This window comes from Drosophila willistoni, assembly GCF_018902025.1.
Source record: "Drosophila willistoni isolate 14030-0811.24 chromosome 2L unlocalized genomic scaffold, UCI_dwil_1.1 Seg72.1, whole genome shotgun sequence".
NCBI classification, from domain to species: Eukaryota; Metazoa; Arthropoda; class Insecta; order Diptera; family Drosophilidae; genus Drosophila; species Drosophila willistoni.
In genome coordinates this window covers 1,274,609-1,299,660 of record NW_025814049.1, presented here as the reverse complement: position 1 = coordinate 1,299,660, position 25,052 = coordinate 1,274,609, and the positions used below count along the sequence as shown (strand labels likewise).

Genomic DNA, 25,052 nt, shown 5'->3' with positions numbered 1-25,052 from the left:
ACAGTTAGCAACAAATGATGGTAAAAGAACGAAAGGATAAAGCAAAAAACACAATAAATACTAGACGAATATATATATATAAATATATATATTTATTACCTGTTAGTTAGACTGAAAGCAGGTTTTGCGTTTTTTATGGGGTTGCTTAGAGAGAGAAAGAGATAGAGAGACACAGAGAAAATGGTATTACAAAATTTTTCGTATTAGTTTCCTATATAATTGTGTGTATTCTAATTTTTTTTCTGTTTTTAATTTCATTTTGTGTATTTGTCATATGGTCTTTTAGTTGTATGATTTTTTTTTTTTATATTATTGATATATAATTAGTTTTACTAAATTTCATTATTGATTGAGACTGAGCAAGAGTACGAAACTTTGTAAAAGGATTGAGACAAACAAAAAACAAAACAAAACAAAAAACGGATATATGTAAATATAAAAAAGAAGCCCGCTGACTTTTGGTTGAACTTTTAAACAAAGACTGAGTATTAACTTAAAACAAAACAAAACAAGCAAGAAATGCGGCAATTTTTGAAACATCTACCATATAATATATATAAATATATATACCTATACAAGCATATATAATATATATGTAGGTATGATGGATGCTCGGAGCAAGCCAAAAAAAATAAAATATATATGAAAATTGCCATTGACATTGATGAGATATAAAACAATTTAACGTAACGTAGCTTAAAACTTACATACATATACATACATCTTACATACCATACATCAAACATACAAAGATTTACATACAATACATATAGCATACATATATAGCATTTACATATACATATATAGACATAAAGTGCGATCAGGATCAGCATCAGTCACAATACACACACACACACACAGACACAGCCATCAGATTCATCTATACTCATGGGGCATAGCTTAAACCGAGTTTAACTGACATTTCCATGCATCATCCAAAAAAAAAAAACTAAAACGTGAACAGATTTTGTTTATAATTAACATTATTATCATTATTATTATTATTATGATTATTAGTTACTATCAGGCGAATGCAAACGTTAGGCAAGCCAACTCAACTTTTAATTCAATATAAAAACGTTTGCATTTCGGTTATGGATTGCATTCCCTGAGAGAAAAAGAAAAAAGGTTAGCAAAAATTACCCAACAAGAAAGAAAATTTATCATAATTTTTCGACTCAATGTGTTCATTAGCATTTAGTAGAGTTTAGAGCTATGAATATATATTTCCACCGATCTGTAACTAGATCGAGCGATAGTTAAAGAGGAAGGAGCAGCAGCAATATGAACGTATTGAATACATATTTAGGTGACATGTTCCTCGCAAGCAAAATAACAAAAAAAAAACAAAAAAAAAAAATAAAGAAAAAGTCAATGCATAAATTAGCCGAATTAATGATATATAGAACCAATATATACAAAACATGCATACTCATATATATATACTTATATATATAGAATGTAGATGGTGAAAAAAACAAAAAAAACTGACGAAATCAATCGAAATCAGCGAGAATACTAAATGCAAATCTTTTTTCTATATATTCAATTAAAATTTATTTTTCTTGTCCATAAGTTGCAATGCGTTCGAAATGCACACAAAATGAATTGTATTAGCAACCAAGTTATATATATATAGTTATATATGTACATCAGTATGTATATGTTTTTTTTTATATATATACATATTTTACCTTAACATTATCTTGCTTTGAAAATTTTGTCCAATTCTGTGTATTTGTGTTTTTTACAAAGATATCGACATATATATGTACATAGATATATATGAAGAGAAAGATTGAGAGAGTACCAGAATATGTGTGAGAGATAAATTTGTGTAGCTAAAACACACTCCTTCCACGTAAAAAAAAGCAACATGCATAAAATGCGCAAAAACTACAAAAAAAACAAAAAAAGAAAAAATATTAAAATAATAAACTTAATATAAATAATTGACAAAAATATGAGAAAACAAAGAAACATATATACATACACATACATATACATACTAATATATACACACACATATACATATATATATATATATATATGAGGAACCTAAGTGAACCACTAAAACAAGTCAAAAATTAAATAATTTTGATTCTTTTAGTTTTATAGTAGAGCCTAGGGAAAAAGAAAGATGACTAGATCTAATAAGTGAAGTTTCCTCATTCTAAATCTTGAGTGTAATATCATTTTTTTTAATCAAAAGAAGAAGAAAACGAAAACAAAAACAAAACAATACCGAAATACTGAAACTGAAACTCTACAACATTTTCGACCTTACTTTATGAAGCGCCGTTCATTTCTATGTGATGGATCAAATCAAATCTTAAATCAAATTCAAAGTTCGAATCATTATTCAAATCATCATCAAAAATCATCAAAAATCGTTTTATTCCCTCTCTATCAACAACAAAACATATAAAGCAAAAAACAAAACAAAAAAACAATGCCATATTTTATACTTGTACTAAAATATATGTGTGAGATTTACTAAAAGCAAAACTAACAACTAAAAAAAAAACAAAACAAAACAAAAAAAGTAAGCAAATACTAAAATCATTAAAAATGAGCGCCGTTTTCTAAAAGCCACAGTTTAGAAATTGTGTAAAAAAAAAAAACAAAGAAAGGGAAAACCAATGCCATAATTCAAAATAAAAAGCATTTAAACAGATATATATATATACATATATGATGATGAATATAGATATATCTATATCTATCTAATAAACTAACAAAGAAAAAATTATGTTTAACACAAAAACTAAAAGTCATGAGAATACTGAACAATTTTGCCAAAGGCTTAAGTAACATTTAAATAATATAAATATTGTAATACACCCCCATACACAAACACACACATACACATACACTCATTCAGCTTAATAGTTAATTAAAACAACAAAAAAACATACCAAAAAAACACAAAACTCAACAGGTATTTTTCAAATATATATTTCAAAACAAAAAAAAAAACCTTTCCCAGAAGTAAAAGATGAATATAAAAGGAAATACTAAATGCTCACACACACACAAACAAACAAAACTAAAAATAACGAATCCAAAACTTAAATCAGGTATTCAATTTTTTGTCATATATATAATAATATATATATATATATGTAGCTAGACCTTAAGAAGCAAAAAAGGAAGAGAAAAAAATCCCATAAGAAAAGAAAATCAACTTCAGCAGCAGCAGAAAAAAAAACAAACAACATATTTATAATGCATACATTTTTTATATATATACCTTAATAAATCGATTTGACGATGCTAAACCCAGACAACTCTTATATATATATATATCAAAATACAATTTTGAAAAAAAACCAACATTTTTTTACATAAAAAAAAGAGGGAAAGCAAGAAAATGAAAGGAGCAAAAAAAAGTAACGAACGAAAAATGCTAATTATTTAATTTACAACAATTTAAGTTAAGTTCAAAAAAATACTTCACAGTACATTTCTTCTAAAAACCTATCCCCCACCACCCCCTCTACAATACTTTAACCCTCCCAAAAAAAACATCCCCCCTTCCCCCCCTACATATGTAATAATTATATGGAGCAATTGAGTACAAAAAGAGTACAAATTTAATTGATAAGAAACAAAAAACAAAAGAGAAAAGAAAAACCACAACAGATCAGCAAAAAGGATAGAAAAAAGAAAGAAGACATACAGACAGAGAGAGAAAGAAGAAGGTAAAAATAATAATAATAATGTTTAATTGAATAAAGCTAACAAATGTTTGGCTAGTTACTGGCCGGATAGACGATTATACCCGGATACCCGGTTAAATTTGGGGAAAACTGATTTATGCATTAAAAAACCTAAAAAAAAAAAAACGAAACCAACAATATACTATAGCAAACTTATGATCTAACCATAACGTACATACATATGCCTACATCATAAATAGTTACACCTACACATACATATATACATACATATATATATATATATATACATTTAGACATTTACATACATATATACTCTATATATCTCTCTTATGCTAGAGCAAGAATTAAAAAAAGCAACAACCCAAAATTTCTTCTACGATTTCTTATATAATTTGGCAAATATAAAATACGAATACGGAATACAATAAAATACGAGTTCGAAATGATCTTTAAGCTTAACAACTCATGCATGTACTAGGTACACCCACATACATCCACACCCACATACATACATATATATATACATTCATAACTATATTAAGAAGAGAATCAAGATCAAGCAACGGATTATAATTCCAAAAAAAAAAACAAAAAAAAAAATAAAAACGAGTTGCAGTTGCAAGTTGCAACAAATTGTCAAACAACAACTACAAGATTTCTATAATACACATACACACTCACTCACACACACACACAAACACACACAGACACATAATGTATGGACATTTTTCTATGTGGGACAAGAGTAAGAGTATATTTTATACGATAAACAAATTTTATAACATATTTAATAATAAATTATACACTAATAACATTTCAATTTGCGTTTTTGTATTTATTAACTAGTTACTTCTAACCGGTAAAATTGGTTTCCACTTGATCCAGTTGAAGTATTAATAAATATTTTCAGACCTTGCCTATTAATTACCACTTGGATTTCTTAATAAGAAATATGTAATTAACTTAAGCATTAGATCGACTTTGTGTTACCGAGTATAAAGTGAAAGAGCAAGATCAAATCGGCACAGCGAATAAACACAGACCATCTCTCTTACTCTTATAAGAACATGAGCACTTGAGCGCACCCAGCGGTCAATTATATACTTTTGGTACGGGAGAACCAATTACGTTTGTACTGATAATTTGGTTATTTTTCATCAAATTTTTATGAAATTTGGTGGTTTGATAGACTTTGCTAATGCATTTCAGTGCGGAAGCTTTTGAAAAACGAACTTAAATATTGTAGCAGTAAATCGAAATAATTTACCAATTCCGACAGCGTACATACTGAATGAGTCTACTTATCGAATTTGGAGGCACTTACTCTTATAATCTCCAAGATCGAAGTGTTGAAACAGACAGGCGAACAGAAGTCTAAGGCTAGATAGACTCATGTACTGATGCTGACTGTAGAGTTTCTGCCTGTTACATAAATGTTTATGGCAGTATTATACCATTTCATCCTGTGGGTGCATGGTATAATCAAGAAAAAGGAAAGCTCTTTAATATGGAATTGCAACTTGAAACGCTCCACTAGATTTGAGTTGTGGTTTGAGTGACGCAATTCAACCGAAATTTCGTGAATTCTACAAAACAATGTATGTATATAAATATATATATCAAGCAAATCTTAGATCAAAAATAATGATTATGATCAGTCATATACTCTATTCATATAATTAACACTAAGCACTTGCATTGTTAGTACCTAAATACATACATATATGTATAGTATTGTCTACGTTATTGTCTGAGATATGAGCTAATAGCTCATTTCTATTCTGGTATAGGAATGAAATGACACCGGGGAGACAATAATAAAAATGAATTTATATGCCAAACGAGCGTAGCTTGGGGGTCTCTTCCATTGATGATGATGAAAGCATGTTAAAGCACTATGTAGTTAATTATATTTCTAATTGCCTATGATTAGATCAAATGTGTTTACATACTCTAAATAATGACCTGGACCTGAAGTTGGAATTGAAAGCAAACACGATGTGATCTTTCCGAGTCATCGCATGACTGTTGGGGGTCTAGTGGAGGTCTGGGGGATTGGTCATGGTCAGGGTTTGCCGCCTATGCAATGTTAAACAAATCTTAAATAGAAATACACTTTGTACGAGTATATTGTGTATTGTTTTTGTTGTTAAATTTTTAGGTAGTAACCGGTTTTTGTATTAGTTTTTTATTATTATTATTATTATTTGTTAACTTCTCCAGTCGGTCTGTTAAAGTCTCAGCTGACTGAGTAAACAAACCATATAAAACAAAAGGCGATCTTTAGCCTCTGTTTGCTTTTTAGTGTTCATCATCATCATCATCAATCATTAGAATATTTGTTTTAAATAACATATAATTTTTGCTTTGAAATGTCAAAAATAATTACCAAAAAATGTATGAAGATGGTTTTTGAAATACCCTCTCAGTATGATAAATTAGACCGGTTGAATGTTACCTGGAGTTTTAACATTTGGAGTTTTAGTTTGCAACAAATAAACTGGTCGAATTTTTTTAAAATTTCACAAATGATTAAAAAAGAAAACTGGAAAATCGCTCAATACCTAGCCCAGTTTTATGCAATTGAAAACTATCTAAAGTATGAAAATTATGGCAACAGAGAGAGAGAAAGAGAGAGACTGAGGGGTAGGCTTGATTTGAATTAGCTGTTACCTGTTCACTCCTCTTTGCCCCCTCCAAAGAAAAATACAAAACAAAAATAAGCCACAGACGTGTTTTGAACGTTGGCGCGACGCAACGTCGTAAGTGAATATCCAATACGAAAATCGAATTGGCAATCCAATACCAAAAACCATGTGAATTTGGTGCGTGCGTGCGTTTGAAGATTTTTTTCAATACGTATTTTGAAGCCCGATGTGCATACAAATTGGACCGAAACCAGCCACCGCGTCAGAGCCCCAAACACACTATGTAATAATTTGTTGTTAGTTTTGGTTTTGTGGAGTGAGTGCATTGGTCCGCGGCTTCAGACACTGGACACCAATTCAGTCCACAATTGGCCTTTGATTTGGCTGTTGCTGTCTTATCAAAACGGATAAAGATTACGAATTGTATTAAGTAACCTGTCACCATGAATTCTAAATATAAATTTCCAATTACAACTAGAAGATGCTAATAATGTGATATTGGAAAGCAATAAAAAGTGTATTTTTTTTTTAGAGGCAAACATGTTTTTCTATTTGTGATGTTTGAAAACTTGAATTGTGTTCCTACGTCAGACTATGCAGAAAGTTTGCCGCAAATCGTTAGACTTATTCTTAACTTAGATTTTTAATCAGTGAGAGTGAATTTGTGATTAGTGATTAGGTTAATACCCTAAAAAAGAGGGTATACTAACAAGGACTCTAAACATAGACTTAAATATTTGGAATGTATGTTTTCCTTACTTCACAATTGCAAAATACAAAAGTCTACAATTTTCTTTTAAATTTCTTTAATTATTGCTTTTTTAAGGCATTAAACTAAGGTTTTTGAAAACCGGCAAGCAAAAAAACAAATTATTTTAAAGTTGTCTTATATAATATTTAAAGTGTCTTAATTCAATTATAAATATTTAGCACAAAGCCGGATACTAAAATTACTTAAAGTGTCAAGAATAAAGTTTGCAATTAAAAACATTAATTTTTTTTAAGAAGTTTTATTGTCGCCAATTTTTTAAATTTTTAATTAACTCCATCACAAAAATATAAAACAAAATTTAACCAGAAATCTGATACTTTTTGGTATAGCAACTGGAGTCCTTTATACTTAAATTAACTTAAATCTGTATTAAAATTTTAATTCATAAAATTTAAAAATAATCTGGTGGAAAGTTGTTTATTAAAATTCTCAATATTTCCATGACTTTTTAAAATATAAATAATTGTGAGAAAATAAAGATCTAACTTTTTGATATCGATAAGAAAATGGTTGACCTAGAGCCTGGGAAAGATAAGACTTTCGAGCAAAACATTGCGTATACGCAATGAATGCGATGCATTAAAATAATTTTATATTATCGTTTTCCCTTTTACAAAAATACAAGTTTTAAATAACGTTTAATCATAAAAATTGTGATTTAGCTAAGGTACATTATAATTAAAGCTTGAAAAGGATAAAAATTATGACCAAACAATTGCGCATACGCCGTGTATGTATGCACTAGAAATTGGATGGGTATACAAACTTCGGCATGACCACATTTAGCCTAGTGTTTGTTTGTTTTATTTATTACGCGTTTTTTTTTACTAAATCCAGACCACTGTATCAAGACTAAGTGCTAATCAGCCTCGAATAAGTTTGTGTAGCGACTCTAACAGGTGCTTTTGAAATGGCCTATAGTCATTAAAATAAAGTTTAAAATCAAATTATATTGGCAATACTTTTAATTTGTTTGTGAAATTAAACAGATGTTCCAAAACAAGGACATTAGCAGAAAATGTCACGAAGGAGAAACATCTGGACATGTCATTGATTTTCCCAAGAAATTAACTTGACATTGGCAAAGTTTATGTGTACATTGAATATTTGCATTAATTTATATATGGGAATCAAGTGGGGTTTTTAAATTAGTATTTCTTTAGATTACGTATTGAAAGGAAGTTTGCTAATCAATTTATATTAAAAGCAACGACCCAGTTTTATAGCTACAAAGCAGAAAAATATTTATTTTTATAAAATGCCTACAACCCAGACACCTATAATTATTGTGGCTAGCAACACAAAACCTGAAAATTCAGATGGTAAGTAATAGTAATAATAATTTATGTGTATATAGATACCATTAAATCAAATCAAAACTTGTTGCAACCAAATTGGTGGCATTTATTATTGCAGTTCCAGTTGTGGGCAATGATCAAACTACTGTAATTAATATTGGTAAGTCGAATAACATTAAAGTACAGGGTAAGAGTCAATCAATTCCAAATATGTCCCATCATGATGACTATTTTGTTGCGGCTCCCAACATAGGACGCTATCAGTTCCAAAGCTTTTGAGTCATCGTTACTAGGCAAAAATTTCAATATCAAATTTCTATTTTATTTGAAGTAAGATTAATTATTAGAAGACTAAAATGTTGTAATTGAAATGCAGTAAACATATTTCACCCATACCGATATAAAGAACATTTACTGAAATTTAGTAACCTTTTGGTGATGGTTTTTAAGCAAATAATCCATAAACATTATTCGATATAAATCCACTCTAATCTTTGCCTCATCGAAATAATATGTTTGGCAGCCCCTTCTTGCTACATTTGGTTTCTTATCAGTGCGTTTCCTATAGTAAATTACACACATTCACATATCATGAGAAACAGATCGTACATGTGTATGTACCCCATAAATGGCTGATAACAAGCAGTTGATATTTCTAGTTAGCTCAACGTAAATTTTAATTCAGTACTAGCCGGCGTTTCTGTTGATAAAGGTGTGTATTGAGAAAGAGCTAATATAAATATTCCTAAGGACACCAATGTAGACAGGGGTTTTAAAATCACAAATAAAGTAAATAAATGTAAATTATGAAAAATTTTGAGTAAGTCAACCGACAATTTAAATTGCCCGCATATTGCAAGGAAATATCGACTAGTCGATTATTGTGTCGATTGTACTCTTTACGGCGAATATTGAAATGAAACGTGCGAACATGTTCGAGTTGGCATCAAATAATTACGGCGAATACGCAAAATTTTAAGGCGAATATTCACGGCTCAGGCGAATTGAAACATGTCGCGGGGGCGGGGGAATTTTTGTTGTTTATTACTGTTATGTTTTTTGACGTGAGCAGGTGTGTTGCGCGTCTCTCGTTCGTATATAATAGAATTATACAGATTCACTGTGGTGTTTATTTTAAATCACTAGTTTACATCTTTGTTTAAATTCTCCTCTCAATTCGTAAACGTCAGGTGCGTGCGGCTGTAAATTTCGAAAGCAAAAAAAACGCCATATATTTTTCCGCTGCGGCTCTACCTCCACCCGCCTGTCGCCATAATCAAAAAGTATATAATTTTAATAACAAACAAGTGAATGATGCAAGTCAGCAAAGCTAGGGAGATAACGAAACCGAGAGAAAGAGTGAGATGGAGTGACTCAAATATAAATTCTTTTATTTTTCGCAGACACAGAAACCGAAAGCGAAACACAAACCCGCCCGTTGCCCCCGCAAGCGCCAGTGCCACCCACAAGTTCGCTATCCTCCGATACCAATATTGACATAATGACAACTTTTGATGATGTGAGTGCTGTTTACATATTATTTTGTGTGTGTGTATGTGTGTGTGTGTGTGTTAATCGTAATAGTAACTGTAACTGCTGCATTTGTGCACGTAATGAACATTTTGCCTGATTTCGTTTGGATTTTAACTATTATTTTTATTTTTTTTGTGTAATTTTTTCCCTCAATTCTTCCTCCTACCCATGCAATAACAACATTTGGCCTGCCCCTCCGCTTTGCTCCATCAGACACTGCAACGAGCTCGTTCGGCATTCGCCAGCGGCAAGACCAGGGATATAAACTTTCGGTAAGTTTTCATAATATAGATATATAAAATAAACAAAACAAAAGTAATAAAAAGTTTACCTGTTGATATTGAGGGCAATAGAGACTATGAGGTATCGTGTATTATTATGACAATAGTTTGGCTTCTATAGAGTCATATATATCCTCTCACTTCAAGTGTATACAGGGTATTGAAGCAACTCAAAAAAAACCTGAAGATTGGCCAAGTAACCAGTAACCAGGTAACACCAGGTAGTTGGTTAACTATATTCGTCTTCTTCTGTGGTTACAGCAAATGTATATATATGTATATATTTTGTTGCCTGTAATATTTTGTGGCAAGCTAATTGCCTTTTTTGTTATTGTTGTTGTTGTTACATCAAACTCAACTTTCACGCAACTAAAGTAGAGGAAAGAAACTTAAGATCTTTGAACTTTGTGGCTTCTCTTATTGTTAGTGATAAGAATGTGGAAAACATTTGTAGATAGCAACAGCTGATCCCATTTTAGTAGTCTTTCCAGGGACAAAGTCTATGTACCTAGTTTGAGTGTTTCATTTCCATTGACTTTTCGATTCAACTTCAGCGAACTTTGTCGTTTTTTCCATGTTTTTATTTTGTTTCATTGTATTTGCCTTTTGTACTTTGAAATTTGCAATTATTCTACACGAATTCTTGAATAAATGTAGCAACAAAGTGTATAATAAACAACAATAATTAAGGCAAGAGTAACTGGTTTTTACTGACAACGGATTGATCTCTTTTTATTTTTTTGTCTACTCACGCGCTCTTGACGCTTGGAAACGGAAGTACGGAAGAATCTCTGAATCTCAGACTCGGACCAAGGCTGCTGTTGGCCATTTAATTTCATGATCTTTTTATTTTGAAGTTTTTTTAAGTTAGTCATGGGGGGGAGGGGGAGGCAGAGGAGGTGAAGCTTATCAACAGTCTTAAATAATAACTTCTTGAATGCAGTTTCCCTGCTAAGATATTTGTCTTAGTGTCTTCATTCATAGAATTATTTTCTGAAATGCGAAACATTTTATTATATATTGCATATAAACGTTTAAAGAACCTCAAGGGTAGAAGAGACTTTGGCGCTCCATCAATAGCTTCCGGTATGATTATTTTAAAATTTTTGGTTTTTTTCTTTTTGGTTGAATTTTTGGTCTTTTTCTTTCAGTCTTTTTGGCTGTGTTGCGACGTGTTCTTGGTTATAGAGAGCTTTGAGTTTAGCTCTGTCTATAATTTAAATACATTTGCTTAATAATTTCAAACGAATTCTTGTCTATTGAATATCATACGTTAATAATTTGCTTTTATGCCACATCATTGCACATTTTGATGGCTTAAATAATTGTTGTCAATTTAGGTTCAAGGGGTAATGTGAATCTGATGATGGTTAACCCTGAAGTAAATTGGGATTGGGCGATATATAGATGGACATACATATGTAAATCCGATCTAAGGGTCCTTTCAATAAGCCGGCAGTGGTTTTCCGTTTTTTGTGAATGGGATGCGTCACTCTTGCCCAGAGATGAGCATCTTGTATAGCATTTTTTTGGCGTGTGGCAAATTAGCATTGACCTTGAGATCAGAGAGCGTCACTCTTGACTTGGCGTGACATCTCGACAAACGGCAAACGGCATTAGCATCGGCATTAACATTAGCATTGATTTTGTTTTGGTCTCTGGTTCGTCATCACATTTATATATTTATATTCATTTTTTTTTTTGTATCTTTTTCCCAGACGCAAACAATTGGAGAATCTGTTGCGCTGCTATGAAGAGCATGAAAATGATATGATCAATGCCTTGGAGGCAGATCTACGTCGTCCCAAGCAGGAGAGTTTGGTTGTGGAAACAGAATTATTGAAAAATGATGTTAAACATATTCTGTATCATCTCAATGAATGGGTCAAACCAGAGAAGGTGAGTTAAGGATAAAGTCTCATCCATATTTTTCGACTATTTTTACGTTTCTTTGTTTCGCTTTAGCCCTCCAAATCGTTTGTCAATTTGATGGATGATGTGCAAATCTTTAAGGAACCCTATGGTGTTACTCTGGTCATTGGTGCCTGGAATTATCCATTGCAATTGCTTTTGGTGCCCGTGGCATCGGCAATTGCTGCCGGAAATTGTGTTGTGATCAAACCCAGTGAGATAGCCGCCAATTGTGCCAAATTTGTTGCCGATGTTATACCAAAATATTTGGATAATGTAAGCTCATAGTCAAAAAATTGATGGAAAGCAATTTTAGAGTGTTTATATTCCATTCCAGGACTGCTATCCAGTTGTTTGTGCTGGACCCAGCGAAACTGCTGAATTGTTGCAGCAACGTTTTGATTACATTTTCTACACAGGCTCCACACGAGTGGGTAAAATTATTCACGCTGCGGCCAATAAATATTTGACGCCTACTACCTTGGAGCTAGGCGGCAAGAGGTGAGTACCCGGATAATCCGTACTTTCTTTGAGAAATCTTCTCTATCCCTTTCTCTCTCTCTCTCTCTTTATTTTAGCCCCGTTTATATTGACAAATCGGTTAATTTGCGCACAGCAGTCAAACGCATCTTGTGGGGAAAATTGATCAATTGTGGTCAGACCTGCATTGCTCCAGATTATGTCCTCTGCTCCAAAGAAATGCAAGAGAAGTTCATTGTTGAGGCCAAGGATGTGTTAAAGGAGTGGTATGGAGACAATATTCAAAGCAGTCCGGATCTCAGTCGCATCATCAACCAAAATAACTACCAGTAAATTTAATTTTTTAAAACTTTCTATGGAATTAATTAACACTATAGCACAAATGCTTTTTCTTTTAGACGTCTTCTGGGCTTGATGAAATCGGGACGTGTGGCTTTGGGTGGTAAATATGATGCCAGCGAACGTTTTATTGAGCCCACCATATTGGTTGATGTCAAACCAACGGATCCTGTCATGGAGGAGGAAATCTTTGGACCAGTCTTGCCTATTTTCACAGTTGAGAATGCCTATGATGCCATTAAGTTTATCAATGCCAGGTATGACAGTCGAGTGTGCCAATAATTTGAGGTCAAAATCATGCATCTCTTATCATTATTTATCCACACTCACACTGAAAACTCATATATTGTCTGTTACGCGCGAATCTCTTTCCGGTCGTTTTTCATAATTTTTCATATCCAATATCTCCAATTCGATGCAGAGAAAATCCACTTGTCCTATATATTTTCACATCGGAAACAGAAGTTCAAAATCTGTTTATTAATGGCACACAATCGGGCGGAGCGTGCATTAATGACACAATAATGCATTATGCCGGTAAGAATCAAATGGTGGCTATGAATGGAATTTCGGCAAAAGGGTTAACCGTAAAATACAATGCGATAATTAAACCCTTAACTAAGCTAAAGCTAGCTAGAGATTGGCTGGTCAACAACTGTTGTATATATATATATTTCTGTAATTCTTCTTCCCCTTTCTTTGCTCTCTCACTCTCTGTCGGTTGCGGTTAGCTCCCCCCTCTGAATAAGCCCCTAAACGCCTCTATTTGCAGATCTCCTATTGTAAATATTTCAAATATTGTATTTTTGGTGATGGTTTAATTTAAAAACAAAGCGTAACTTTTGCTCTGCTCCTCCCCCTCTCCAAGCGTATTACCCCAAACAACTGCATACACTTGTCATTCCAGTTTTACTTGTTTACCCCCTTGATGTCATTCATTGTGTTTGTCTTGCAATTCTAGTTTTTGACTTAAAAATACTTAAAATCTGCTAACAAATTGATTTAAACTTTTTCCTCCCCACCAACCACTTTATTAAAAATCTATTATACCAGAGAAAAACCACTTGTTATTTATGTGTTTTCAAACTCGAGCAAGCTAATTAAAGAGTTCAAGAATAATACAACAAGCGGCGGATTCAGCAGCAACGAAACTGTAATGCATTGCGGAGGTATTATAGAATTTACTTCAATAAAAACTAATCAAAATATTGTTTATTTACGAGTAGACATGGAAAATCATCAGCCCAATTCAGTTTGAATACTAAAGTGGATGGTTTTCCATGTATCCTACTCTTATTAGATATAGTCAGTAGTTAGCACAATTGAAATTAGAAATTAATTTACACAGATTTATCTATATCCTAGCACCAAGAACACCAGAGCACTCAAAGACAAAGCAAAATTCAAAAGATTCTTAAGTATAACTATATAAAATATATAAATTGATAAATGTATTATTTCATAATTGTATAATGCTTATGGTAGAAGGTTTACTATTTGTATTTTTTATTAAGCTTGGTGGTGTGCGAAATCTAACAAAAAAAGAAACAAATTATTTATATTAACTAATTAGCTTAAATATTCAACTATGTATTTTATCAAGTTACTTAAAGTTTCCTAACTATCCCAACAGTTGATGTTTTACCCTTTGGCGGTGTCGGCATGAGTGGAATGGGCAGTTATCATGGCAAATATGGATTCGATACATTTTCACATCAAAAATCATGCCTTGGCAAAGATCTGGCTGCTATTGGCGAGAAATTGGCTTCGTGAGTGAACAAAAGAAAAAACTGAAAAAGAATATAAGATGTTATTTCTTGCCTGTTTTTGCTTTTTAGAGCCCGTTATCCACCCTATTCGGATCAGAAAAGTTCGTTATTAACTTTCCTGCTGCGTAAACGCCGCCCATTGCCCAATCTGCATTTGCCGTATGTTCTGGCATTCGGTCTGGGTGTGGGTGTATCAGTGCTGGTCAATTATTTAATACAGGTAAGAAAGGTACATAACCGTTGCATTGTCCAAATATGCGAATTACACTACTCTTTTGCCGTCTATGTAATACAAACAAATTTATATCTTCATCTCTCATATCTGTATGCATATTACACACTGTCTGGCCTCGCCCACCTACTTGCCAATCGTCGATTTCATTTTTGGTCTACATAAATTAACTCCTAATTCCTTACATGTATCTTATGTACATATCCTAATCCATGCACACACTATTTCCTGCTGCTATCGAACTGAATCATTTTAGGGGAAATTGTCGCGTTAGAAGTCCACGGAGAGATTTATACGATGACAGCATGAAATCCTTAAATCCAAAATCGTTTTTGCACCATGTGGGATACCAGTGGATATGGATTGTTTTATATTCCATATAAATACATACACACACATTTATATATATATATAAATATCTATATATTTGGAATTGTTTTTTTGCAATAAATGCATAAGTGTAGTCTTAGTTTGTTTTGTGTGGGGCTTTCATGTTTTAACACACACACACAGATCCTATAAAAATTGGACTAAAGGTATACGTACATATTTGGATTGGCTTACTCCTATGAAACAAAAAAAAACAAAAATATGTCCGAATTCTATGTTTGGGAAATTTGCTTATGCTTTGCAGCTGGTTAAGTGTTATTAGTTTATATTATTTGATTGTTAATCTACCAATTTATATTTCAGACATCAGACGAATACAATTGATTAAAAGTTTAAATTCTTTTTATACTTTTTTATATATATATCTATATATAAAAAACACACAAAATACGCATATCGGTGGGTGATGTAAAAGCTTTGGATACTTCGTTACATTTAATATAGTTATTGTTATTTAGTTGCAATATAATACAAATAAAGTGATTTTTTATATATAAAACAAGTAAAGGTATAAATTGAATTATTTAAATTTGATAACGCAAATTAATCGAACCTTTATCGATAGCTGTGTTACAGTCACAATTTAATATCTGGCAGCACTTAAGCTGATTTGGAGTGTCCGGCAACGCTGGCACTTGGCAAATGCAGATCAGGCATCACCGCATGTTGCGGTTCGCCTCATCGGTTCGAAGTTCGATGCTTTTTTTCGCTCGGTTCGGTTCGGTGTGGTTCGAAAGGGTATTCGTTGGGTATTCACTTTTTGTGGTTCGATTTATTCTTCAATTTCGACAACATCGCCATCGCAATCGATCTATCGCACTTTATAAATTCCATCGATACTATCGATGGAGCCATCGATGGATTTCCCAGCTCTATTTCAAGAATCAGGCATCACCGTATGTTTTTTTGTCTGTCATTTCAAGAAAACATTTTGTATTAACTGAAATATGGCCTCACACGCCGATTTAATTGCACAATTTATAGAAATTACCGGCTCTGACGAGAACGTCGCCAGTTTCTATCTGTCTAGCTGTGATTGGGACATCGAGGTAAGTGAATGATGAGAAACCGGCTGATGTGCATCTCGACCTTTGTTACAAATTTCCCCTACCCCCATCATTATGCATTACACAGCAAGCATTGGGAAACTACTGGAGCACCCAGGTTGATGCACCACCCACTCCCACAAATGCAGCTCAAACTAACAATCCTAAAGTAGATGTGCCGCCACCCGCGGCCACGACAACATCGACTAAAAGCAATGCTGGTAGTGGTAGTGATAATGCGTCAGGATCAGGAGGATCAGCAACAGGGTCAGGGCCACCAAAGCCGTCCAGTACCAAGCCAAAGTAAGTGGTTATCCATATTTCTTTGTAGTAGTTTGGTTACAATTGATATCACTTCTTGCAGGTTTGCCACACTGAGTGATATGTCCAAGCAACCATCCAGTGATGAGGAGCACCAGGCCTTCTACGCAGGCGGATCGGATCGTTCGGGTCAACAAGTCTTGGGACCAGCAAAACGCAAAAACTTTCGTGAACAACTTACTGACATGATGCGTGCCGCCCAGGAACAAAATATTGCCGAAGTTGGCGTGGGACCATCTACAAGTGCCACTGCCGCCGGTGGCGGAGGTGGCCAGGTTTGGGGTCAAGGAATGCGTTTGGGCATGACTGAAAACGATCACACGGCAGTGGGTGCCAATCGACCCAGTAGCAGCGCCACTGGGGGACAGGAAAATAAGCCAGTAGTGGTCTTAAAACTATGGAGTCAAGGTTTCTCCATTGATGGCGGCGAGTTGCGTCACTATGATGATCCACAGAATAAAGAATTTCTAGAGACTGTAATGCGTGGGTAAGTTTCGAAACATTCTATACATTTTTAATTTAGATTTATTGTTTTTGGTTTCGATTTCCTTAGTGAAATTCCCCAAGAACTCTTGGAAATGGGTCGCATGGTTAATGTCGACGTCGAGGATCATCGACATGAGGACTTCAAGCGCCAACCTGTGCCACAAACATTCAAAGGCTCTGGGCAACAGCTAGGTAGTCCAGTGGCCAATATAGTGACAAACAAAGCTCCATCTCCGGATGCTCTGACTCCTGCAGAAGCCGCCAATCAAGAGACTACAGCTCGAAACGCTATTAACTTAAATTCGGCAGAGCCATTGACCACATTGCAGATACGTCTAGCGGATGGTTCTCGTCTGGCAGCTCAATTTAATCTAACACACACAGTGTCTGATATTCGTCGTTTTATTCAAACGTAAGAACAATCATAACATAATCAAAGCCTTGGTTTAACTTTTGATCTTTTCATCTTGCAGAGCTCGTCCACAGTACTCTGAGAGCCACTTTGTTTTAGTCTCATCATTTCCAACACGCGAACTAAGTGACGATAGTTCAACCATTGAAAAGGCTGGCCTCAAGAACGCAGCGCTAATGCAACGTCTTAAATAAAATTCCCCCATATGTCGAAATCCAAATTAAAGGCAAAAACATGTTCCATATTATTTAGCATCCTAATTTAATTTTATATGGCCACCACATTGAGGTTTATAATCGTCTATTATATATACAAAATGTTTTGTGTGTGCATTGCTGAATACAGATGATGGTTAAGCTATTAGTTAATGCTAGTTTTTGGGATCATTTTGTCCGGAAAGATGATCTAAAGCTGCCACATCATGATCTTATCATTTATAAACGTAATTCCTAAAGCTAAATTCAAATCTTAGATTTATTTTAAATGAGTAAATCCACTTCGTTGCGGAGTGTGTCGATATGTTGCATAAAGTCTTCACGTACGCCGTTGCGCCAGTCGTGTAATCCATCTTTGCCTACTTTTACACAGTCCACATAGCGATGGACAAGTCCTTTCGAGAGTGCCAATTCTACTTGGTTATTTGTGGCCATCGGTGCAGGGGGAGGCAATTCCAAACGATGTAGCAACATTTTATAATTTGTCTTTAACTCTGGATCGTACTGAACATGATCCATAAGCAATTTCTTGCGTTCATCGAAGCATACATTAAATGTGGCTAGTTCAAAGCGAGTTTCGGTTGCATCATAATGACGCAGTTGCTCGTGCAGTGAGCGCTTCCCATCGTTGTCTAGAAAACGGGCACTTGGATACATAATCTCATTGGGTTTCATAAGAATACTGAAACTGGCGTAGTTGAAGCTGCGCATTTGACAATCTGTTTCGATCAGTTGGTGTGTGAGATTTGACGACGGCTGGCGAGGAAAGGGAAAATTAAAAGGCAATCCGTTTAAGTGGATGTTAGCACGTTGCAGAATATGGATAATCTGAAGAGGCAGTTCATCGTAATTGTAAACGACAAAGTAATCTACGCCTAAAGCCTGATGGATTAAAAAGAACTGTAGTAAGGCATCTTCTCGGCGAGCAAAAGTCGAGTTCATATTGTAATCTACAAGGTCTACGCAAACTATTGCCGGCAATAATCTAAGCGATTTCGTTTGAGTCTTGATATGGCGCAAGCGCAGCTTAACGGGATTCTTTGTACCTGCGTCCATAAAGGACACAATTTCTGGTTTGCCAAAGTCACGGCTAACCTGACAGAAAAAGTGGTAACTGGTAAAAGCTGCATCCGTGTCATGATTCTGACCCTCTTCTCGTTGAAAACGAAATTTGCCCTGTACTTGGCGACCATTGGCCATGTCTAAGCTGCAGCGGAAGTCAACAACGGCTCCTTTCCTACCCACAACCAAAACGTGGGCTTGTCCTCCGGCAATCAACTCATTGCGTTTCCAGTATGAGGAGTAAGCGTAGAAATCGCCGCTACTGCCAATTAACTGCCATACGGGCAAAGGACGGGACAGAGCCAAGTGAAACATTTTATCCTCATCCATGGTTCTGTTTCCGATCCCATTGTCCAAACGTCTCAAGACGGCCGCATCATTGCGGCCGAAAAAGTTTACGTATTTCAAGACATACTTTAGGCGATTGTTCTCACTCTTGTACATCAGGAGTATGCACACGCTGAGAAAGGATATTAGCAAAAGGAATAACTGCTGGTACTTTCGCATGGCTCTTATATTTGTATTATTCTAATTTAGTAGCACTTCCTCATACTCCCATACACTCTCACGTTCACTTTAAAAACAAAAACGTCTAGAATTTTATCAGTGATTTCCCACCTCTAAGATTAAATATATGTGATGCCAGCTTGCGCATTTCCCGATCGTCTGGCATCGCCATATACTTCAAAATTTAGCGAGTTTTTTAAAACTTGTGTCGTACAAATCTTATTATGAAGCAACTACATTGATTGAAAGGATACCTCGATTGTCCTGTGAGAAACTAAAATATATAGGGATTTGTGATTGTGAAGACATTACCTGGTCTTTGAATGTTCTTCGAAAATAAGAGCACATTTTGGATATTTTTTCAGGCCATAACTTTAGGGGATGATCACATGGAAAATCATATCCTCTCGACCTGAGGCAGGATACACGAATTTGTTGTTTTTAGTCATTTAAAAACTGGGTCCAAATTTTTTGTTTCTTATTAATTTTGTATGTTTTTAATGTCAGATGAAAATATATATTTGCAGAAGCCAATGAAGTTACGACTTTAAGTTTGAGAAATTTATAAAATCTTTTGGTCCAGCTTTGCGTATTTTTCACATGCTGTATTTTCTGGGAGAGTATTGTTTCAAAATTGAATATAACGGCTGGAGCGGAATCAGTGTTTATCGAAACTCGATATATTTATTAAATTCGATTACACTGCTTTGGCCACATCGCTATAACTTGCATTTTTGGTTTAGTCATTGTTTTTGTAAAATAAAGGAATTGTCAATAATCAAGAAGGATTTGATATTATCATTATGCCGGACTATTTGGGAGATGCTCAGCGCAAGGTGAAGTTTGAGGAGACTGAGGAAAAGGAGATTAAATCACTGGACGAGGGCGACATCGAGTTGCTGAAAACTTACGGGCAAAGCCACTATCACAAGTCGATTAAAAACATAGAGGAGGATATCCAGAAGGCCGTAAAGCAGGTTAACGAGCTGACTGGCATCAAGGAAAGCGACACGGGTCTGGCGCCGCCCGCTCTCTGGGATTTGGCGGCGGACAAACAGATCTTGCAGAATGAACAACCCCTCCAAGTGGCAAGGTGTACCAAGATTATTAATGCCGACTCTGATGATCCCAAATACATTATCAATGTGAAGCAATTTGCCAAGTTTGTTGTTGATCTAGCCGATACTGTGGCACCTACGGACATAGAGGAGGGCATGCGTTTAGGCGTTGATCGGACCAAGTATCAAATCCACATCCCATTACCTCCAAAAATTGATCCGACAGTGACAATGATGCAAGTGGAGGAAAAACCAGATGTTACCTACAGTGATGTTGGCGGCTGCAAGGAGCAAATCGAGAAACTACGAGAGGTTGTGGAAACCCCACTATTGCATCCTGAGAAATTTGTGAATCTGGGAATTGAGCCTCCAAAAGGTGTGCTACTCTTCGGTCCCCCCGGTACTGGTAAAACGTTGTGCGCCCGTGCAGTGGCCAATCGGACAGATGCCTGCTTTATTCGTGTCATTGGCTCCGAACTGGTGCAGAAGTATGTGGGCGAAGGTGCACGCATGGTTCGTGAACTATTTGAAATGGCTCGTTCAAAGAAGGCTTGCCTCATATTTTTCGATGAAATTGATGCCATTGGTGGAGCACGATTTGACGATGGAGCTGGCGGAGACAATGAAGTACAGCGTACTATGTTGGAGCTTATCAATCAGTTGGATGGTTTCGATCCGCGTGGCAATATCAAAGTTCTCATGGCCACAAATAGGCCCGATACTCTAGATCCTGCACTGATGAGACCAGGTCGTTTAGACCGTAAAGTGGAATTTGGCCTGCCCGATCAGGATGGACGATCGCATATATTTAAGATTCACGCCCGTTCCATGTCCGTTGAGCGGGACATTCGTTTCGATTTGTTGGCCCGTTTGTGCCCCAATTCGACGGGTGCCGAAATCCGTTCTGTTTGTACGGAAGCCGGCATGTTTGCCATTAGGGCGCGTCGCAAAGTGGCCACCGAGAAAGATTTTCTTGAGGCGGTCAATAAGGTCATCAAGAGTTACGCCAAGTTCAGCGCCACTCCGCGCTATATGACTTACAATTAAGATATCATTCTCATTGTATTGTTTACTATTTTTAACCATATGGAACTTAAGTAAAAAAGAATATTTTTATAAAGTACACAACAAATAAACTCATTTATCGATGTTTTCTTTTATTAAACTTTTTATGAACTCTAGCCTATAGAAAACAATTTCAAATCGTGGCTTAAATTTGGTTTTCTTATTTGGATTAATTTTGTTCTTATTCTATTAGTTTTATTGAATTGCTTTAAGTGTTAAAATCATCTTGCTAAAAATCTAAAAACATGCACATCCTTAGAGCTAAATAAATAATAGTATCCATGGATATTAGTAATAAATAAGCGCGCGCTATAATATTTGAAGTAAAAGTACTTGACGTTATGTTAAATAGTTTGTTGACTGGAAATGGCCATGGCACATGATTTTTTTTTTGGCGACAAAGTGATGTACGATTAGATGTGGAGATGAATGCATGTGCCTTTTGCCATTATCTGACATTTTCCCATTCACGCGGGGGAATTCGCAGCAATGGTCATTGTTGTAGATGCACATTTCTAGCAATTCACTCATCAAACAGATCATTTAATATTCACTTAAACTTTAAATTCTCAAAGAAAGCAATATTACTCCTGAGGAAACCTCGACGTACTGGCACCGGGCTAGCTGTTGGCGGGACAAATGCATTGCCTCCCTCTGAGGGTATTGATGAATCCCTGCAAGAAATACAAATTGTCTTTAGCTGCTCACAAACGGAGTGTTATAAGGAAACTTACGTTTCCAGCGACGATAAATCCGATGCAATTGTAGACTCATCGGCTACTTCGGCCATGGATACAGCGTGCTCTAATCTATGTTTACGTGACAAATTTGATGAAGGTGAATCTGCTGGCTTGTCTGGTGTCTCTGGTGCTGATACTGATGCTGATGCTGCTATCCTGACATGCTAAATTGATAAAATTCAAATTAATGAAATTTTAAGAGTAGAATATAATTTATTTTCTTACTCGCGCTCGCCAACGTCTTTGAGGTTGGGTGTGCTTGCTGGTTAACAAAAATGCCTGGGCCAAGGCTTTAACCGATGGCATGGCATGAACCACATCATCCTCTACTGCTGGCTTATCTGCCATCGGGGTATTTGGCTCTCGCTAATGACAGAAAATTGTTATAAGTTAATGTTAAACGCGTTTATTATCTATCAACTCACCCCATTATCATCTTGATCATCTTGATCAATGGACAATACTTGACTGGGTTCGATAAGACGACGTTTTGGCTGCAAAAATCGAAAAGCTGGCGGTGTTGAACCACGAGTCGGCGTGCCCATGGGTGAGCCAATAGTGGGAGCCGAATCGCCTGGACCAAACTGAAGAACAACAGGACGTTCACGTTTTTTGGCCACCACAGATGAATCTATGGAATATGACGACGAGGTGGAGTACGTAGAAGACTCCACAGTCTCAACAGTTTGTTCCACTGTCGTTTGCTGTTTGATAACCGTCGTCTCCTGTTTATTAAAATCATAAATTCGCACCGTATCCGAGTCCTCACTAGTTGTTGTGGTTGCTAGCGATGGATTCGATTGACTTTCCACACTTGGACTGGGACTGGGTGAATTGGCATCTTCCAATATCTGAGCTGGCAAGGCTTTATAAACGGTGGCCTTCTGTTGATCCTGTAGCGATTGCTCTTCCTGATCCTGCTGATGCTCTGCTGCAGTTTTGCTTGCATTTTGAGCCTTTTTTTTAGATAAAACATTTTTGTGTTGGGTTCGATTTTGGTTTTTGTTTGTTGGATTTGTTGATTAGTGTCAAAAAAGTGTTAAGAGGATGTGTGTTAACATTTATATGTGTGGTGTAATGTTTGGAGGTTTGGTGTGGTGTGGTCTGATGTGGGCGTAGTAGGCATTGCGGGGGCGTTGTATGTGTATTGTGGGCGTGAAAAAAGCTCTCAGGCCGCAAATCATGCAAACATTCAGCTTAGTTGTTAAATACGTGAATTGGCCGATCGCGAAACAAATGTTGTTAGTAAAATTAGCCAAAATATTACCCATAGGATGATGCATTCACTTTGGTACTCACCCCATGCTATATATAGGATATACGATACTTTTTTTCAATACTAAAAACATTTGTTTCATTCGTCGTGATTTTTGGTTTGTTCTGTTTTTTTGTTTTGGTTTTTTTTTTTAATCTTTTGGCATTTTATTAGGGGGGAAATATTAATGCATAATAAATATTTCTAGGCGTAAAGAAAAGTTAGCAATGTGCAAGATACAGATACTTTACAATAATTGATATATGATTGATTATATTAAAAAAAAACAAGAGAGTTGCATTAGCATTACGGGAGATGACTAACAAATCGAATAGTAACAGAAATAGATAAAAAATAAAAACAATAATAATAATATGAATCGAACACTAGTGCTTAACTCATTCTCTCATTGGAAGTGAAAAATTTATGTTGCAGTACTTGGAGTACATGGAGATTCCCCTTTCTGATATTTCAATTACCCCCACACTCACTTGTTGGCCTGGCTATACAACTGACTAGTGTTTAGGTTTTGAGCTGTGACTAAGCTATGCGTAAATTTGGCAAAAAATTTTAAGAAGAAGGTAACCCCCGCCTTTTTTGAAAAGGTCCCACACTAAGTATACCTCTCCACCATTCATTCCCCGGCTTAAAAGAAAAATATCTCTCATCTAAAAGAGCAGACTATTATTACTATATTGAGTGTCGGTGCCACTAAAGCCATTCAGACAGCTGTCCACCCCCGAGTCACCTTGTTCATCTAATGTCGTCTCCGGTCGTAATGTCAACTTGGCACTTGTGGCTCTCGCTTCGCCTTCAAAGAGAGGATTCATGACGAAATCTTTCGAGGTGGCCGATACGGCACGAAAACTGTTACGTTTCAGGTCCTTGTGCAACAATTGCTTTTCGAATTGTGTCAGTACGCTTGTGGTGGGTCCTGCCCGTGACCTCTTCGATACTGACGAGCCGAAGGACATGCCACTGCCATTGCTTTGCAAACTGAGAGTGGAGCGTGCCGGTCTCAGACTACGCCAAGAGCGTTGCGAATGTACGTCAAAGTCGTCAATGTCGTCTAAGCTGGTGTCGCAATAATGCGAAGCTGAGGTGGAAGGACGACGTACAACGTGGTGGTGGGCATTGAAATTTGATATGGTTGTGGGGGGAGAAGTACGTTTGTTATTGTTGTTGTTGGTATTAATGAATTTAAGCGAACTGCTGCGTCGCACTGGCGTGGATAAAGTCCAATGAGAGAGGTCAGCAGCACCGGAGACAGTTGCAGCAGCAGCAGCAGCATCAACATTACGAGTACTTTGAGCGCTAACTGAATTGCGGCCATGCGGTGGTTGAATTGGTGGTTGTGCATTGGGTGCATTTACCTCATTGATGACAATATCCACATCTTCCGGTCCAGATCTTGCCACATCGATCTTCTCGCCGGTGGCCACAGTGGTGCCATTATTATTGTTATTGATGTAATAGTCGCGGCTATAGCTATTTTTTTTAAAGGGGGAACCAAATAAATTCTATGTTTCATCTAATACCTTAAGGTACG

General features: G+C 35.7%; 5 protein-coding genes across 22 annotated transcripts in view; 3 read left to right on the top strand and 2 right to left on the bottom strand.

The window, feature by feature from the left end:
* Positions 1-8,346: 8,346 nt before the first annotated feature.
* Positions 8,347-15,843, top strand: LOC6637950 (aldehyde dehydrogenase family 3 member B1). 7 transcript variants are annotated; one of them, XM_023182028.1, is made up of 13 exons: positions 8,347-8,425; positions 8,520-8,561; positions 9,805-9,920; positions 10,148-10,206; positions 11,934-12,114; positions 12,181-12,402; positions 12,464-12,627; positions 12,705-12,935; positions 13,005-13,202; positions 13,999-14,114; positions 14,579-14,714; positions 14,784-14,934; positions 15,640-15,843. In XM_023182028.1, the coding sequence occupies exons 1-13, from the start codon at positions 8,362-8,364 to the stop codon at positions 15,658-15,660; spliced, it is 1,701 nt and encodes a 566-aa protein (XP_023037796.1). In that variant the 5' UTR covers positions 8,347-8,361; the 3' UTR covers positions 15,661-15,843. The 7 variants fall into 7 exon arrangements, with proteins under 7 accessions (XP_023037796.1, XP_023037800.1, XP_023037784.1 ...); XM_023182032.2 differs by lacking the exon at positions 15,640-15,843 and adding an exon at positions 15,203-15,415; XM_023182016.2 differs by lacking the exon at positions 15,640-15,843 and adding an exon at positions 15,203-15,415 and having other exon boundaries at positions 14,784-14,943.
* Positions 15,844-16,203: 360 nt separating this feature from the next.
* Positions 16,204-17,848, top strand: LOC6637951 (NSFL1 cofactor p47). The gene is made up of 5 exons (XM_002060958.4): positions 16,204-16,385; positions 16,471-16,685; positions 16,747-17,190; positions 17,257-17,601; positions 17,663-17,848. The coding sequence occupies exons 1-5, from the start codon at positions 16,284-16,286 to the stop codon at positions 17,793-17,795; spliced, it is 1,239 nt and encodes a 412-aa protein (XP_002060994.1). The 5' UTR covers positions 16,204-16,283; the 3' UTR covers positions 17,796-17,848.
* Positions 17,846-19,481, bottom strand: LOC6637861. The gene has a single exon (XM_002060959.4). It carries the CDS (start codon positions 19,383-19,385, stop codon positions 18,081-18,083), a length of 1,305 nt encoding a protein of 434 aa, XP_002060995.1. The 5' UTR covers positions 19,386-19,481; the 3' UTR covers positions 17,846-18,080.
* A 606-nt stretch (positions 19,482-20,087) lies between these two features.
* Positions 20,088-21,583, top strand: LOC6637875 (26S proteasome regulatory subunit 7). The gene has a single exon (XM_002060960.4). The coding sequence runs from the start codon at positions 20,189-20,191 to the stop codon at positions 21,488-21,490; it is 1,302 nt and encodes a 433-aa protein (XP_002060996.1). The 5' UTR covers positions 20,088-20,188; the 3' UTR covers positions 21,491-21,583.
* Positions 21,584-21,705: 122 nt separating this feature from the next.
* The window catches only part of LOC6637876 (calphotin), a 35,609-nt gene continuing 32,262 nt past the window's right edge, over positions 21,706-25,052 (bottom strand). For 2 of the 12 annotated variants that reach the window (XM_023175139.2, XM_023175138.2), the window contains 5 exons: positions 24,877-24,991; positions 22,674-23,204; positions 22,474-22,614; positions 22,243-22,412; positions 21,706-22,182 (listed from right to left, as the gene is read on the bottom strand). In XM_023175139.2, coding sequence (XP_023030907.1) covers positions 22,059-22,182; positions 22,243-22,412; positions 22,474-22,614; positions 22,674-23,204; positions 24,877-24,991 — 1,081 coding nt within the window. In that variant the 3' untranslated portion in view covers positions 21,706-22,058. Of the gene's footprint in view, positions 22,183-22,242; positions 22,413-22,473; positions 22,615-22,673; positions 23,205-23,644; positions 24,992-25,052 lie in introns of those variants that run through there. The other 10 variants (XM_023175141.2, XM_023175147.2, XM_023175155.2 and 7 more) reach the window with 7 other exon arrangements.